This window comes from Pavona decussata, unplaced genomic scaffold (assembly GCF_977016875.1).
Source record: "Pavona decussata unplaced genomic scaffold, jaPavDecu1.1 SCAFFOLD_72, whole genome shotgun sequence".
Classification (NCBI taxonomy): domain Eukaryota; kingdom Metazoa; phylum Cnidaria; class Anthozoa; order Scleractinia; family Agariciidae; genus Pavona; species Pavona decussata.
The window spans coordinates 1,103,022-1,118,656 of NW_028145491.1; the positions used below are offsets into that span (position 1 = coordinate 1,103,022).

Here is a 15,635-nt window from a genome sequence, read left to right on the forward strand (position 1 = left end):
GAACACACTTGAAACAGTACGAAAAGGTTACATTCAGTGGGAAAGACGCCATATATTCTGCCTCACGGATCCAATTTTTTGTACTCTATTTCTGATCCCTGTTCAAGGAGCGTAAAAAATTTGATCCTGATCTCCCAAACATAACATAAATGAATTGGTATACGCTCGAGGTTTTATTGGATTATTTGATGTATGTGTGTGTGGGTTGAGGTATTAGATACGAGATGTTTGTTCGAGAGCGGCTTTTGGAGGTGGAGGTGTTTATAACAAAACTTAATGTATAACAAATGACAAACGCTTTATGTTCAAATGAAAGTAAAGAATGGCAATAAGAGAAAACAGTCGCGGATAATGCATCAGTCAATTCCAGCAGTGTCCATCCTCCGGAGGGGGGGGGGGGGGGGCCGTTGTACATCACGGGGGTCGGACATTAGCCTACCCCGAGGCATTTGAAGGCCTCGCGATTTTACGACATAGCACTCTCACTTCCTAATGAAAAGTGCACAAGGAAAGACAATAAAATCGTGATTACCTACATCTAAAGAGGACAAAAATGAGATGGCAGATCCACTCTTCTCTCCTTAACTTATAGGTATAGGCCACTGCCTCTTTTTAAAGCCAGGCCTCTGAAAAGTTTGGAAACTTTCGCTCCTTGCCTCTGATACTGCGAATTGACCAGCGGACGTCAACTAGAAATTACCCACAAGGCCGTTTGGTCCGTATTTAGTGTCACGTGATAAGGCCTTCTCTCTGGCGGTGGGAGCAGCGTGGATAGTTGCCGGAAAATATACTTTGTAAATCATGCTTTCTTCACGACTCTCGTCCGTATTAGCGAGAACTCTAGTAAGAAGGACACCCCAGGTAAGCTACACAGCCTTTCTTTTGCTAGTTTGTTGTCTGACTTCATCCTAAATACACCCGATCAAATCACGCGGCCTGGTTGCATCGTTCAAGCGACCGGTCAAAGTTCTAGTCTAGTCTGAAATTTCAATGGTTTGTAGCTAAACTAGAGACTCAAAAAACTGTTAATCTATTCTGAAAATTACTTGTAGGAAATGAAGCTGATAAAACTTTGCACTTTTATTTTGATTCGTTGTGTGCGAATCAATAATAGAGAACACCATTGATCAGTATTTCAATATCACAAGGCCTCAGATGAAGGGGTGGTTTAGTTGGTGATCCGGTATCCAGTCGTTTTGCTGCAAAGTTGTTTCGCTGCAAAATTAAGAATAAAAATGTGATTAGGGGACCACCACTGTGACTGCAAATTTATGTTAAATGGTTAAAAAAACAATGTCTGAATTCTAAATTTTATTTTGAAAAGTGGAAAGGCCATTTAAGTGTACTAAAAAGTACATTTGATTATCACTTATTTTTGCTTTTAAATTTCCTGCCCACCAGCATTTTGTATTGTATGCCTTCATATGGTTGCCACTTTTGTCAGTAAGCAGAAGTTTGTTTGTGTGAAACAATTTGGCAACCGTGCAACATCATCAAATCCAAACTGGCGGCGCCTGGGAAATTTAAAAGCAAAAAAGGGAACAATCAAATCCTGTTTTGTCCAACGGGGATTCAAACAAATTTGAAATTAGATTGTATTTTCAACAATAAATATTAATTTCCTTTAAAGTGAGTCCGGGGAAAAATTGCTTTAGTATTGTCACTGTTTCACAATGTTTGTGATTTGTTCTTTGTCAGAGTGAATCTAATTTGATTTAATTTGCTCTGACAAAGGACTAATGCTCAAAATGTCGACACTTTACAGTGGCTAAATTACCTTATCAACTCTGTTAATAAAAGCAAACATTTGTTTCCTCTCCCTACCGGCACAGCACCACAGTTTCAGTTTTCAGTTTTTTAATAAAACACACAAGTTGTGAATTAAAAATTGCCCATCAACAAACTTGAAAGTAAAAAGTTGAAATTTTGCACTGAAATTTGATCCTTGTGACGCATGGGCGAAGTTGATCCACTTACAAGGATTTGTATTTTTTTTCGTGTAGCATGGCATAGTAACATGTTCAATGTATCAGTGATGAAAATTCACAGAAAAACAGAAAGCTTTCCTAAATGAAAAATTTATTCAGATCTTTTTAAGCGTTTATGTCTGAAAAGGGAACATAGTTTCTCTTTGAGGACAACCACAGCCAAGAGATGCAAAAGGATTGCAAGAGTAATTTGAGGTGAAGTTATTGACCCATGCAGAAGACATTTTTTTTTTTTTTTTTATTATTTCAAAAATTAGGAATACAAAGAATTAGTCAATTAAAATAATATTTTCAGTACAAATTCACAATCAAACCTGTATTTTTTTGTGAGGTGAATTCTCAGAAAGACTCAAACAATAATTGCAAGAAATATAAAGTCTGCAGCTCTGGTGATGATTGGTGATGGCTGATTCCTCTTCGTTTTGAAAAAGGATAATCGGTCCACAAAACATTTTTTCTTTGCTATTAACTCTCAGACTTGTGATGTTGAGCCTTTTGAGTACTCCTTCAAGCTTCTTTCAATTTACCCTTTCAAAAAGATTGGGTTTCCTTCGGTGTTGGCCAGCACAGTGATAAATGGGTCAAAAAGATTGGGTTTCCTTCTGAGAAAGGAAATTGCAATCTTGAAAATTTGCTTGTGAGGATTACATGGCTTCCATTTTGACTGACATGTGATCTTCTGTGCAAATGACAAAAGCCTTTCTTTCTAGGACCCTCTGAAAGTTATAAATGTATGTACAGTGAGTGGATTCTGTCTTTCCTAAAGACAATTAAAGGGATAGGCTAGGTAGGCACTGAGAGCAAAAGTACACAAAATAATGGCCTACTCAGGAGGACATGAGTTAAGGTTACAGGTCCTGCTTACCAGCTGCGTTGCATGATACAAGCTAAGTTATCTTTATAGTGGAAATTGCCTCAAGCAGGGCACCACTTTCTTCACTACCTTTCCTTTTCTGAAGATTATTGACAACCCTGTTATGCGCAAATTTCTCGTTTCAGATCTATCATGGATCACTAGGTGCAGTTTCAGTTGCTGTGAGAAATATCGCATCCTCAAGTCCTAATTTTGCCAGTGCTGGTAAGTTTGCTTGTAGAGAAAAATATTTTCAATATACCACTACTGTTGATAGTCCACCTTGTTGTTTTTGCTCATTATTTTGAATTCCAGCATGGACCACAGGACCATTGATAATATCTTAACCCATTGCAGCCCACGTGTTTTCGACATTTTCACAAATTAGCATGTTGTTAATAGTTAACCTAATGTGCAGTAAAAATTGACATTTTACTTGGTCAAAGAAACAGCACTCCTTTGGTCTAGAATAGCTAGAATTTCTAATTGTCGAATAAAATACCCTAGCTGCGAATTAAAGATTACCCAAAAAACAAACCTGAAGGTAAAAATTTCGAAAATTTGATGAAATTTGATCCTCGCGTCACATGGCAGTAATTTGATCCGCTCTCGAGAAGACGTGTTTGTTTACGCAAGATTAGGCAGTCATCATGTTTCATTAATGAAAATAGAAAGAAAAACAGGCAATAAAGCTTTCCTAAATAAAACTTTATTCAAATAAGTCTTTGTATAGGTCTAAAAAGAAAATACGTGTAATTTTTAATGCGAGGCGACCGACTCGCAAGCAATTTGAAGCAGTTGCGAGTCAATTTTGAAGCGAATTTATTGACCCGTGCGGGTTTTTACGAAAACTGTTCGGAATACGAAGAATTGATCAATTAGAATAGTATTTCAGTACAAATCCACAATCAAATATGTAATTCTTTGTGAGTTGTATTGCGAGAAACACTCTAACATCACCAAGAAAGTCCATGGCGAAGATAATGATTTGAGATGTCCGCCAGCTCGTCGCCTCGGTAAAACTACAAATTTTCCTCGAAGCATAATTTCTTCGCTGTTAATGCTTGGATTTCCGCTGTTGAAACTGTTGAGTATTCCCTAGAAGTTCCTCTTTCGATTTACCGTTTCGAAAAGGTGTGTTTTCCTTCGGAAAATGCAAAATTGGCGTCTTGAATATTTAAGCGTAAAGCGCGTGGCCCGCCATTATCGATGAAATCTGATATTTTCGGAAGACAAAAACCTTTTTGTGTCTAGACCCCCCTAAGACCTAAAAATATATGCGCAGACGAAAGATTCTGATTGGTCAGTCTTTTCTTAAGACAATTAGAACAATAGAGGACAAAATTATCCCTTCTAGGGGAGGCAGGAACCTAGCGCGGGCGTACAGAATTTATCAGCCGGTTTTGGGCGCCTCGGTCTTAATGGGTTAAAAATGCTAATGAAGTTACATTTAGGAAAACCTTTAGCACATTAACAATACATGTATGTTCTGCCTAGGCATGAATGTATAGTGCAGTAATGTTTACAGACGCTTGTTTCTTTGTGGCAATGGGTTATTCCAGAAAAAATCCACCCCCCCCCACCCCCCCGACGGATGGGGTCGTTTTTTAACTTCCCTCTAACCTGGATTTCCTGAAGCACAAGACCCCCCCTCCTGTCTGGATTTCCAAAACAAAAGACCCCCCCTCCTGCCTGGATTTCCGGAAAAAAAATAGTAGGCTAAATTAAATTTATTTTTAATATGAAATACACACAATCACGCCTAGAAGATGCTCTTTTTTAATTTCTAAAGCTTCTGCTAATATTAAAAACTCTATCACGTGGAACTAAAAAAAGAAAGGAGCAACAATACGAAAAAGCGAACGAGTTCATCCTTTGTGCCCAATGGACAACACCCATGGAATCTTAAAACAGCCCGCAGAAAACGCACTGGCTACTTGTTCAACTGTGCTACGGACGATGGGACTTCAGAGAGGTTACCACTGTATATGTTGCAGGAACCCGTCCAAAAACTTTCTCCTTCTGTTGCTTTCGCAATAACTTACGTTTCCAAAAGGTTTTTTCGAGGCACAGATGGCTACAAGTTCCTCTCGAGTATTTTCGACGAAGAGGGAATGTTTGGACTAAAATTCTTTGGAATTATCTTCTTCAGCTAATAGCTCTGCATCCTTGCTTGCACAAGTAAAAAATTCTTCCGCCTGACGCAGTGGAATCCACGGTGAGAATGCAATGAGAGACGTGAAATTACACAACAGTGGCGCACTGGGTCTGGTACGAGTAGAAATGTGTCAGGCGTTTCAAACTCTTCGTTGCAACAATGTTGCGATGGCTCGTTCTTTACTATCTTGTTGTCCGCGTTTTCTGCTAAAAAAGGACCTGCAAAGGAACTTAGATTATCATATTTTTTTGGTGAGAAATATGTGAACAAAAAATATTTCTATTATTTTCAGGGTCTGAGAGCGCTGAAGTGTCACTGAACTCAATGTTTGAATCGCGTGAACTATCGGTCGAAATGACTCCTGCAGAAGACTTTCTGAAGTTCAACCCCCCCTCCCGCCTGGATTTCCAGAGTCTTTGATCCCCCCCTCTGGTGAAAATTTCCAGAATCCCATCCGTCGGGGAGGTGTGGATTTTTTCTGGAATAACCCAATCTGGGTATATGTATTTTCCCACTGTCATTAAAACATTACTTTTGAAAACAAATTTAAACCTTGACCTATTATTGCATCTAAGAAAGATAAAGCACTGCAATATACAATGTACAATTTGTAAGGTGCTTATGCTACGTGCTTGCAGAGATCTGTGTCTGTATAACATGCATGTCGTCAGCTGGGGTGTGGATTTACAGTAGGGGTTTATGAGAACATTCTCAACATTCTTTAGATTATTATGATTTTCCATCTGCAGTAAAAAATAATAAAAAAAAAGGTTTTCCAAAAAAACCAAGCTACATTAATAATTTTGTGTTACAGGGACTGCTGAGGTTTCTTCAATATTAGAGCAGAGAATTTTAGGATCTGCACCTAAAGCCGAGCTAGAAGAAACTGGTCGTGTGTTGTCTATTGGTGATGGAATTGCTCGTGTATATGGTCTTAAAAACATCCAGGCTGAAGAGATGGTAGAGTTTTCTAGTGGCCTCAAGGTAATACTCCAAGGACTGATACTGTATGTTCTTGTAATAATCAAGTCATGGACCCTGCTCCCAAAATTGAGGATTCGGGGCAATCCTAAATATATTTTGTGAAGCATCACACTTCAAACAATGAATACAGTGGCATATGAAACTTGTAATAATCAAAGATTAGGGAGTGCATTCAATGATCTCAATCCCAGGCTCTCTCTCCTTTGCCAAGTTAGTGATGATGTCATCTGCCCCTGCAAGATCTACGGGGGATGCCAGATACATGTCCTAAGATCCATTCATTCATTCATTCACTGAATCAACGTTGTCCCATATAATCTCAACTCCAGTCTGTATTAGGAGTGCATTCTTACTATATCAAACGTAATGATCTAATCTTGAGAAAGCTTCTGGAGCTGCACTCGGGCATTTAGAAATATTCACCTTAACAGTAAAACACTTTCTCACATGCAACAGTCTTGGTGCAGTGGTAACTGGAGTAACCAAAAGGCTTGTTTTTCTTTTAGCAATAATTTTACTTATTTTTGTTTCTTTAGGGTATGGCTCTGAACTTGGAGCCTGACAATGTTGGTGTGGTGGTGTTTGGAAATGATAAACTTATCAAAGAAGGTGATGTTGTAAAGAGAACAGGGGCCATTGTGGATGTTCCCGTGGGAGAAGGCATGTTAGGACGAGTGGTAGATGCCTTAGGTAATCCCATCGATGGCAAGGGACCATTGGCTGATGTTAACCGTGCCCGTGTGGGTATCAAAGCCCCTGGGATTATACCTCGCACCTCAGTGAATGAACCTATGTTGACTGGTATCAAGGCTGTGGATAGCTTAGTTCCTATTGGACGAGGACAGCGAGAACTGATCATTGGAGACAGACAGACTGGGTTAGTTGAATTTACTGTCTTTTATTAGTACATTAGAAGTAATTTTCCTCCCCACATGTGTGTGTGTGTGAATTGAAATTGAATGTTGTCCCCAGCAATATTTAACAATAATGGTTTGGTGAATGATATTTGTTATTATTAACCAAAGTGGGGGTGAATAGTGGTGGACATTTACCGCACCAAAAAGCAGCAAGGTAAATATCCACCACTTTCACTGACACTGAGGTGAGTGATATTGTTTTATCCAAAATTAACTTTTTTATATCCGCACCAACTGGCGACTGGACAAAAAATTTTAATCGCCAGATGGCAACTTGTGGTCATCAATTCTTCTACTTCTTCATCTTTAGTCGCCCACGAAATATCCAAATCTTCCACAACTTTCTTCGCAGTCATAACCTGACCACTTTGTAGTAAATTACAGAAAGATTCCAGCATGTCCGCAGACACGACGCCGGCTGAATGAATATTTATTGCGAAAAGAAGGCACATGGCTTCGCGCGCCTGCAATAATATTGTAGGGAAACCACTGAGAAAAACACCGTGGTGGGTTCGCAATGTTTAACTAACATAAGTGTTGTATTTATAGTTAGTATTGTAAGTAATGTTACTATATTGTAAATAGTGTTACGCATTGTTAGAAATTTAGTTTTGTAAGTAATGTTAGTATTGTAAGCAGTGTTAGTGTTGTAAGTAATGTGTGGTACTTAAATGAAAGAAAAAAACATTAAAAAAAAAGAACCTCATGTTGATTGCAAATGGTAGTGGTGTAGATTAAAGGGAAATTTACTTTAAGTGTTATTTCAAGAACATCACCAGGACAAAAAATGAGTAAATTGTTGGCGAACGGCGGTGAATTTTATTCTTACTAAATTTCTCTGAATACATCAACAAAGCAAAATAGCAATGCAATAATCATTCACCAGCTGTGAAATTCTGGTCGTCAGCTCAATATTTGGTCGCATTTACAACCAGGAAGGTTTAGTTGTGGACCCTGTATATACCACACAAGCTGAATGACAAGAGGACCAAAAAATGATTATTTCTGACAATACGATACCGACATATGGTTGAAAATTAAACTGGTGAAAATCTCGCAGTACAAATCATGCTTTCCTGTGGATAAGCAGAACATCTGGAGGCACTTTTTTAACTGCCTGGGTGTCATTTTTTTCAATTGGCGTTTTTCCTCGTCTTGAAACAATGCTACAAAACATGAGATATTTCTTTTTTATCTGCTTTAATTTTTCTTGACAGTTTATGGTAAGTTTGATTTTTTTGCTGTAGAATATGAGGTTGTAAAGATTGAATAGCTCACCATTTAATGTTGTCAACCCAAACTTTGTTGCCAGTTTTGAATTTTTGGTAACGTTTATCGTTTATCAAAATATTTTCCTCTTAAATGACCGTGGCGAAATGGAAAGCCATCTTCTTTCTCTTTGGCTGCTGGGATGTGAATTGTACATCAAGTGTAACACTTTAACTGCATTTATGTGTGAAGATAACAAGCTTTAAAGAACAGTAAGTTAAGTGGCAGAATGGTCAAGTGAGATGTCAAACAAGACACAATTTGGCATATAAATGAGATGTTCATGGTTGGGTCGCAGTCCATGCTATATTCCGGGGTAGTTTTTCCTTTATCAAGTCAGATTTTCACCAATGGCCACTGGTCTATAACAGGTATCCAGCCTCTTAACTGAAATGCATTTGTAAAATGTTCTTTCACTTATGTTACATTCTCTATTTAATTTTAGCAAAACTGCCATTGCCATTGATACCATCATCAACCAAAAGAAATTTAATGATGGAGTTGATGAAAGTAAGTCTTGAACTGCATGAGATTTTCTGTGGTCTTTGCCATCTTTGAGGTGAACCCATTATGTGTTAGCATGGATATTAAAGTAACAGAGAGAACATTTTGCTGAAACTCTTGCAGAAAAGAAACTTTACTGCATCTATGTTGCCATTGGACAGAAGAGAAGTACAGTTGCTCAACTGGTGAAGAGACTTACAGATGCTGGTAAGCAGATTCTTCAATATTCATAATGTTATATGCAGTGTAGCCCCACCTTGCAAACATTCCAGAACACAAACTTTTACATCCATTTTCTTCATCTAAAAGCCTTGCTTATCCAACTACAATTTTTTGTGGCCTGACTGTGGAATTAGTAACAGGATTCTACTTCTCAGTTTCTGTTGAAAAGCATTGTTTGTTCTCCAACTATAGACTTGCTTACAAGTCGAGCTTAGAGAGCGGGAAGCGCGATCGTTAGAGCTCGAGCGAGCAAGCGCGGAGCGCGAGCGAGCGAGAGCTCGACTTGTTTCCCTTGCTGGAAATCGAATCAAGAGACGTCATTTTCGCGCGAACTTTTCAGGGTGCGAAGTTGTCAAACTGTCAACTCAATGCATTCTTGTCATTTCAGTCATTTCAACGCATCTTTGGAAACGCCGACAATTGCATTGGGAAACTTTTTCAATGCGTTTCAAAACGTTGGGAATGTTTCCGAACGAAACCGAAATACCTTGAAAATCATTTAAAAATTGGGCAACGCATTTGCAAAACATTTTTCAAACGTTGACAAGGCATTTGAACAGTGAAAAGACAAGTCATTTTCTTTATCAGCCCCGCAAAACGACTGTATCGTACTACACACTGTTCATGCGAAGATTTTGTTTACATTTTGATGACTGCAGAAATTATGTCGATTCGCTTCGCGAAGATTTTTAAAATGCTTTACTTCAAATGTGCGAGTAATAATAATAATACCGGCTACTGCTAGCGCTGCTACTGCAATAATAAATTTTAAAATGAAAAAACTGCACAGCATGACACGCAGAGTGCTGTCTTGACGGGAAAACCTAGAAAACAACATAAAATGTATCGGCTCTAATGGGTTTCTTATTATATACCGAACGAAATTCGACCGTTAACTCGTTTGGGATAACGGCCGAATCCGTATGAGGCCCGTATCGGTATATAACAACCGAACAAGTTAACGGCCGAAAAATGCTTGCTATGTACCGAACAAGGTTGAGGCTTATCTCGTTATTATCAAAACACTCATTAAAAATACAGCATATAACTCGGTCAGTATAAGCCACAAAATACCGATCGATCGCCTCTTGATGTTGATGTCCGTTTAACCGGAACTAAGCAAACAGACATAACCTCTTTTCTTTCGCCGTGACGTAGAAAATCGAAAACGAATGGGGCCACCTCAAAGGTCAGGCTTTTTTTCCTGATCATCCTGTAGGCGCCGATAAAAACACGTCCTTTCCACAACAGTGACTTTCGATTACTTTGCGCTGATATTCGCGGACATCTCTGTACTTTACTTTTTGCAACCCATAAACGAATTGTGTCGTTAAATGAACGTGTAATCAGTGCGAGGATTTTAGAAGTTCTTAGTCGTAGACCGAAATAACAATCGCTATCGAAGAGCTAGTGTGTTCAAACAGCTTTGCGCGTGATCTGGTTATGATCTGGCTTGATTGACGAGTACTTTCATATCGCTGGTTCTGATTGGATAATGCTACAGGAGGAAAATTCCTCCTGTAAATTTGGCGCGCTGCAAGTGATAAAAGTCGCTCGCGCCAGGTCCATTCAAAGAGAAGCAAGCGAGCGACTTTGAGAAAGTCTGCTCCAACTACTGCGTGCCTCTTCCAGAAATAAATGTAGTATGATGTGCCAAAAAGTGAGTGTGAAATATAATTATGTAGGCTGTACATGTATACATCAAGCAAAGTTTTTCACAAAACAACAGTACTATAAAAGTGTATCATGCATGTAATAGATATTAATTAGCTGTTGTTTGGGGAAACATTTTAGTTAAAATCATTGTAAGAAACAGTTTTCATTGAAGTGTCAAGATATTTATTTTTATAAAAGTTATCAATGCTTGTGCTGACGTTGTACCCTTCTCGTTGACCAGTCAGACTGGAGAATGTGACTAACATTACCAGATGTTTTCTCCAAAGACGAAATGTTTTCCCCTTTACCAGTAGGCTTTACATCACAAAGTTTTTTGTGAGCAGATTAATAGAGTATTTCTCCTTCAAAGGATAAAGTATGTGTACATGTGAGAACAACATTACAATCAGAATTTACAGTTCAATAATATATTTATTAGTAATTCATCTACGACTGCGTTACACGGTGATTTGCCACAGAAACAGAAATTTTTCTATTGTATATTCCCTTTAAACACAGACTGTAGACTTACGAATGCATTATAAAAACCAACATTGCTCAAAGCCGTCAAGTGTTAATTTACGAGATGGTCAAGTGACAAAGTTTATGGACATAACACATTCCCTTTCAAGCTCTCCTTTATCCTGGTACTGTACAACTGTAGTACAACTCAGCACCATTGGAGTTGAAGCTCATAAGGTTGATGTACCGATAATATTTTTTTATTTTGAGCTTCATTGTGTCTTGTTTAAAAAAAAAAAGCCACCTGTTCGAAAATTTCACTCCTTAACAAAGGCAAAACCTGTGGAAAAAATTAATTTGTTATTCAGCATTAATTTTTGTTAATAATAGGTTTCTTTACACAAAAAAAGTGTCACAGTTCTGTCTGCATTGTTTGCTTATATCTGAACTGGACTGTATGAATGATGTAGGAAAAAGCCATTTATATATAAATTTATCATTGATTACATAAAATAATATTTCCATCTTGTTGCTGTCCAAATCGCATTTGCATAACTTTTAGCAAAATGTTTGTACTAAAATAAGTGTTCATCAACAAGCCTTTATGACTCTACATTGTAACTTCCGAAAGTATGTTATGAACATGTTCTCTATCCAGATGCAATGAAGTACACCATTGTTGTAAGTGCTACTGCCTCTGATGCTGCCCCTCTGCAGTACCTAGCACCCTACTCTGGCTGTGCCATGGGAGAATTCTTCAGGGACAATGGAAAACACGCTCTCATCATATATGATGATTTATCAAAACAGGTAAGGCTAAAACATGGAAAGTGGCTCTTGAAAAATTACTGTTACGACAGTTATGTAACATCTTATTAATCTGTTATGTACATGTACATGAAAGGGGATTTAAAATGGTCAGAGCACACAAATAATTATTTATAATAGTATCGTGCACTGTTGTGAAAACCACAGTGGTAAGGAAATGGTTGTGTGATTACAAAATTTCTGTTTTGATTTTCAGGCCGTAGCTTACCGTCAGATGTCCCTGTTGTTACGGAGACCTCCTGGCCGCGAAGCTTACCCTGGTGATGTGTTCTACCTTCATTCTCGTCTCTTGGAGAGAGCAGCCAAGATGAATGATGACAATGGGGGAGGATCACTTACAGCACTGCCAGTTATTGAAACTCAGGTCATTGTTAAGATAATGAACTACAGTGATATACCGATTTTTTGAACCTCCTACATGTAGTTCCAAAAATCAGAGGTACATGTAAAAATGTGACTGAAGCAAATCACTTTTGGTTTGAAGAATCAGGAGTTTCAAAATAATAATCGAGAGTCCACTATACTGCCCGAAGCAGTTTTCTTCTCCAAATAATCAAGAAAATTGTATTAATTTGAATTAATAGATACTGTCAGAAGAAAGATATTTATTAACTGAGGCATTGAAATTAAGTGCACTATAAGGGAGGTTGACTTAAATATTTATAATTATTTCTTTTATGGAGACTGGTGTATACCTGGCCTATTTTTGGATCTAGAAATTCTTTTTGGAGTCTTATTGAAGCTCTACCAACTTATTTGTTGCCTAAGTGTGACTAAGATGTTCAATTTTGCTAAAATGAAGCCTCAAATTTTCAAAAGGAAGCTCCTGGCCATATATTTGGAACTTGACATCCACAATTTTATTTTATTATCCATTATTTTGTCCTCATCCATCAAATTTTTGTTACTCCAGAATACTGTAGCTCCCAAGGGTAACAATATGAACATTGAACCTTTCAGCACTTTTATACCTATCTTCAGCTTCTTTTGAATTTATTTGTCTACAGGCAGGAGATGTATCAGCGTACATTCCCACAAATGTGATTTCCATCACCGATGGTCAGATCTTCTTGGAAACTGAGCTCTTTTACAAGGGTATCCGCCCAGCCATCAATGTGGGTTTGTCTGTAAGCAGGGTGGGTTCTGCTGCACAGACTAAGGCCATGAAGCAGGTAAAGTACATGTGTAGTAGCTTCTATTATTATTCTACATTTCTTTGAAATGTTGTGAGAGTTGGGTTCAACTCATGCGAAAAATATAACAGGAACGAAAAATTTACATATCACATTCTGAAGTATTGCATCTATCTGATGTATATTCAATAGGTAATTCTTCCAGCTCAGCAGAGCTTGCTAAGATCTCCTGTCATTATATGCTAATTAGCAGATAGAGAGTGAATTTGTGCAATTATTAAATAATGGGCAAAAAATACCTTGTAACTCCTAGTAATTGTCATCTTTCGAGTCACTTTTTAAGCTATGATTATATACTGTATGTAGAAAATAACTAAGACTGATCTTGATCCTCTTTATTGCAAGCCATTTTCTTAGGAATTTATTGTTCATTAAACTCCAGCTTTCTTGAACAACTAACTGGCTACAATATCAACAACAAAACTTTTACTTTGAAGATTCTAGTTGTACAAAAATTTCACATCCCACTGTTAGAAGAGGCTTGAAGCAGCAGGAGGAACCCAGGACACTGTAATCTATCACTAGTTATCACAAACTTCCACTTTGTTGACAAATTTTGTGTCCTCAAGCCTTTGTGCTTCTGATATTAGGGAGTTTTAGCAATGACGATGGTGACGGCAGCGAAAACATCACTATTAAAATGAATTCAACCTTTTTTCAAATATCCTCGCGATTATTCCAATTCGCTTTAAATATCAGATGTAGGTGAAATTTCCTGGAGTTGAATTATTGGAGACCGCACCCAAGTTTAGAAAGAGTAAGAAAAATTTGTTGTCATGTGTTTACATCCTCCATAAAACATGCTATCAGGAAATTTCACGTCCTAGTCCTGCAGCAACGGCAAAGAAATGTACCAAAAAGTGTAAATTATGCACCCGCAGGGTTGTTGTGTCAATTATCAAGCCTATTGTTTTTTTCGACGTTGCCATCGCTAAAACTCCCCATTGTACTGTTGGAAAAGCATTGTGTCATAATAATTATTTTTTCCAATTTTGCTCGTCAGGTGGCTGGATCCATGAAGCTTGAGCTTGCTCAGTATCGTGAAGTTGCTGCCTTCGCCCAGTTTGGTTCTGATTTGGATGCTGCTACCCAGTCTCTCCTCAATCGTGGTGTTCGCCTCACAGAACTTCTCAAACAGGGACAATATGGTATGTTGAAATAATTATAAGTTAATTAACATTTGCTTTTCAGTCCTTTTTTCCTTTGACAGATTTATAGTCTTATTTACTAGGTAATTTCCATCAGGTGGACAGACATTTGTTTGAAAATGTTGTGGATCGCAGTATTCCAAAGTGCAGTTGTGTTACCCAAAAGTCTGATCAGTAGTTTTAGTGCAATTATGGAAATGTCATGCATGTTTTTGCTATATTTATCACACATTACTGTGTCATTGCCTACCTACATATGAACGTCTTGGGGACATGGTCAGTTAAAGAGGTAGTGTCGGAGTTTGATGTTTTTGGTAAAACTGGTGCAGTGATACATGAACATGAACATGAACATGAAATAATTCTACAACACCAAGAAAAAGAAATGGACTGAATTCCTGAAAGGAACAACTCATGATCTGTTCTAGCACATTTTGCAAACAAAAATGAAAGGACTAGAAAAAAGTTAGGCAAACTTTTTCAAGTTTCAACTCGTTCTGATCCAATCCATCTATGGCCAGAGGCACTCATCGACAGTTCCTAGAGCTGGACCATTGTTTTTACGTTACTGTTAAATTCCCCTTTAAGAGCACTTTTTCCTCTTGCAGAACTTGTAGCCCTTTTTTCTTTGACTTGCAGTTCCCATGGAAATCGCCGAACAAGTGGCTGTAATTTATGCTGGGGTCAGAGGTCATCTGGACAAAGTGGATCCCTCACGCATCACAGCTTTCGAAGAAGCATTCCTGAAACATATCCGATCAACCCAGCAGGAACTCATTAACACCATCAAAAAGGAGGGTCTCATTTCAGAAGATACAGATGCCAAGCTTAAGAAAGTTGTCACAGAGTTCATTGCCTCATTTGACTGATATGTCTGAGGAAAGTGTTAATATTTTTTTCACCACAGTTTGTGTAAAATGTGTTCTCCAAAGAAATCGCCCTGCCTTACAGTTTTGGCGCCCATAAAACCGTGAAAATAAAATTTTAGACAAGATTGAGAAAATGTATTGTTGTAGCGTCTTGTTTATGTAAATGTTCAGCAAACCCTCACTGTGCAAGATCGTGCAGCTTGGGTGATGCATTGAGTAATCAAAACAGTGTGGCCTTAGTGTTTCGATTGTGCCTTTTGATGAACTCGAAGCAGAACTTTTGGTTTGGCGCGACAAGATCAAAAGGTTGTTTGTACACTGCAGTTGGTGGATTTTGACCCACTTTGTTTGTGTCAGTTTTTCATAGTCTTTTGGTTGTCTGACAACTGTAATAAATTGTATGATTGGTTGGAATGAAAAGGAGCAACAAATCAAATTGGTAAGCCATGCCTAAGAAGGACTCACTTAAACGCGGTGTTAAATGCTCAAGGGGGACAATAGTAACTACCCCATTGTTGCTTTAGGATGTTATTAACAATATTTTCAAAAAGTAAGCTGATTGGACACCTTTGTCCCATAAATAA

The 15,635-nt window shown here is 38.0% G+C and overlaps 1 protein-coding gene across 1 annotated transcript; it reads left to right on the forward strand.

The window, feature by feature from the left end:
- Positions 1-703: 703 nt before the first annotated feature.
- On the forward strand, positions 704-15,187 carry LOC146476848 (ATP synthase F(1) complex subunit alpha, mitochondrial-like). The gene is made up of 11 exons (XM_085113970.1): positions 704-861; positions 2,988-3,066; positions 5,814-5,983; positions 6,520-6,860; positions 8,615-8,679; positions 8,797-8,880; positions 11,672-11,823; positions 12,038-12,205; positions 12,849-13,013; positions 14,038-14,182; positions 14,822-15,187. Exons 1-11 carry the CDS (start codon positions 802-804, stop codon positions 15,049-15,051), a joined length of 1,659 nt encoding a protein of 552 aa, XP_084970096.1. The 5' UTR covers positions 704-801; the 3' UTR covers positions 15,052-15,187.
- Positions 15,188-15,635: the final 448 nt, after the last annotated feature.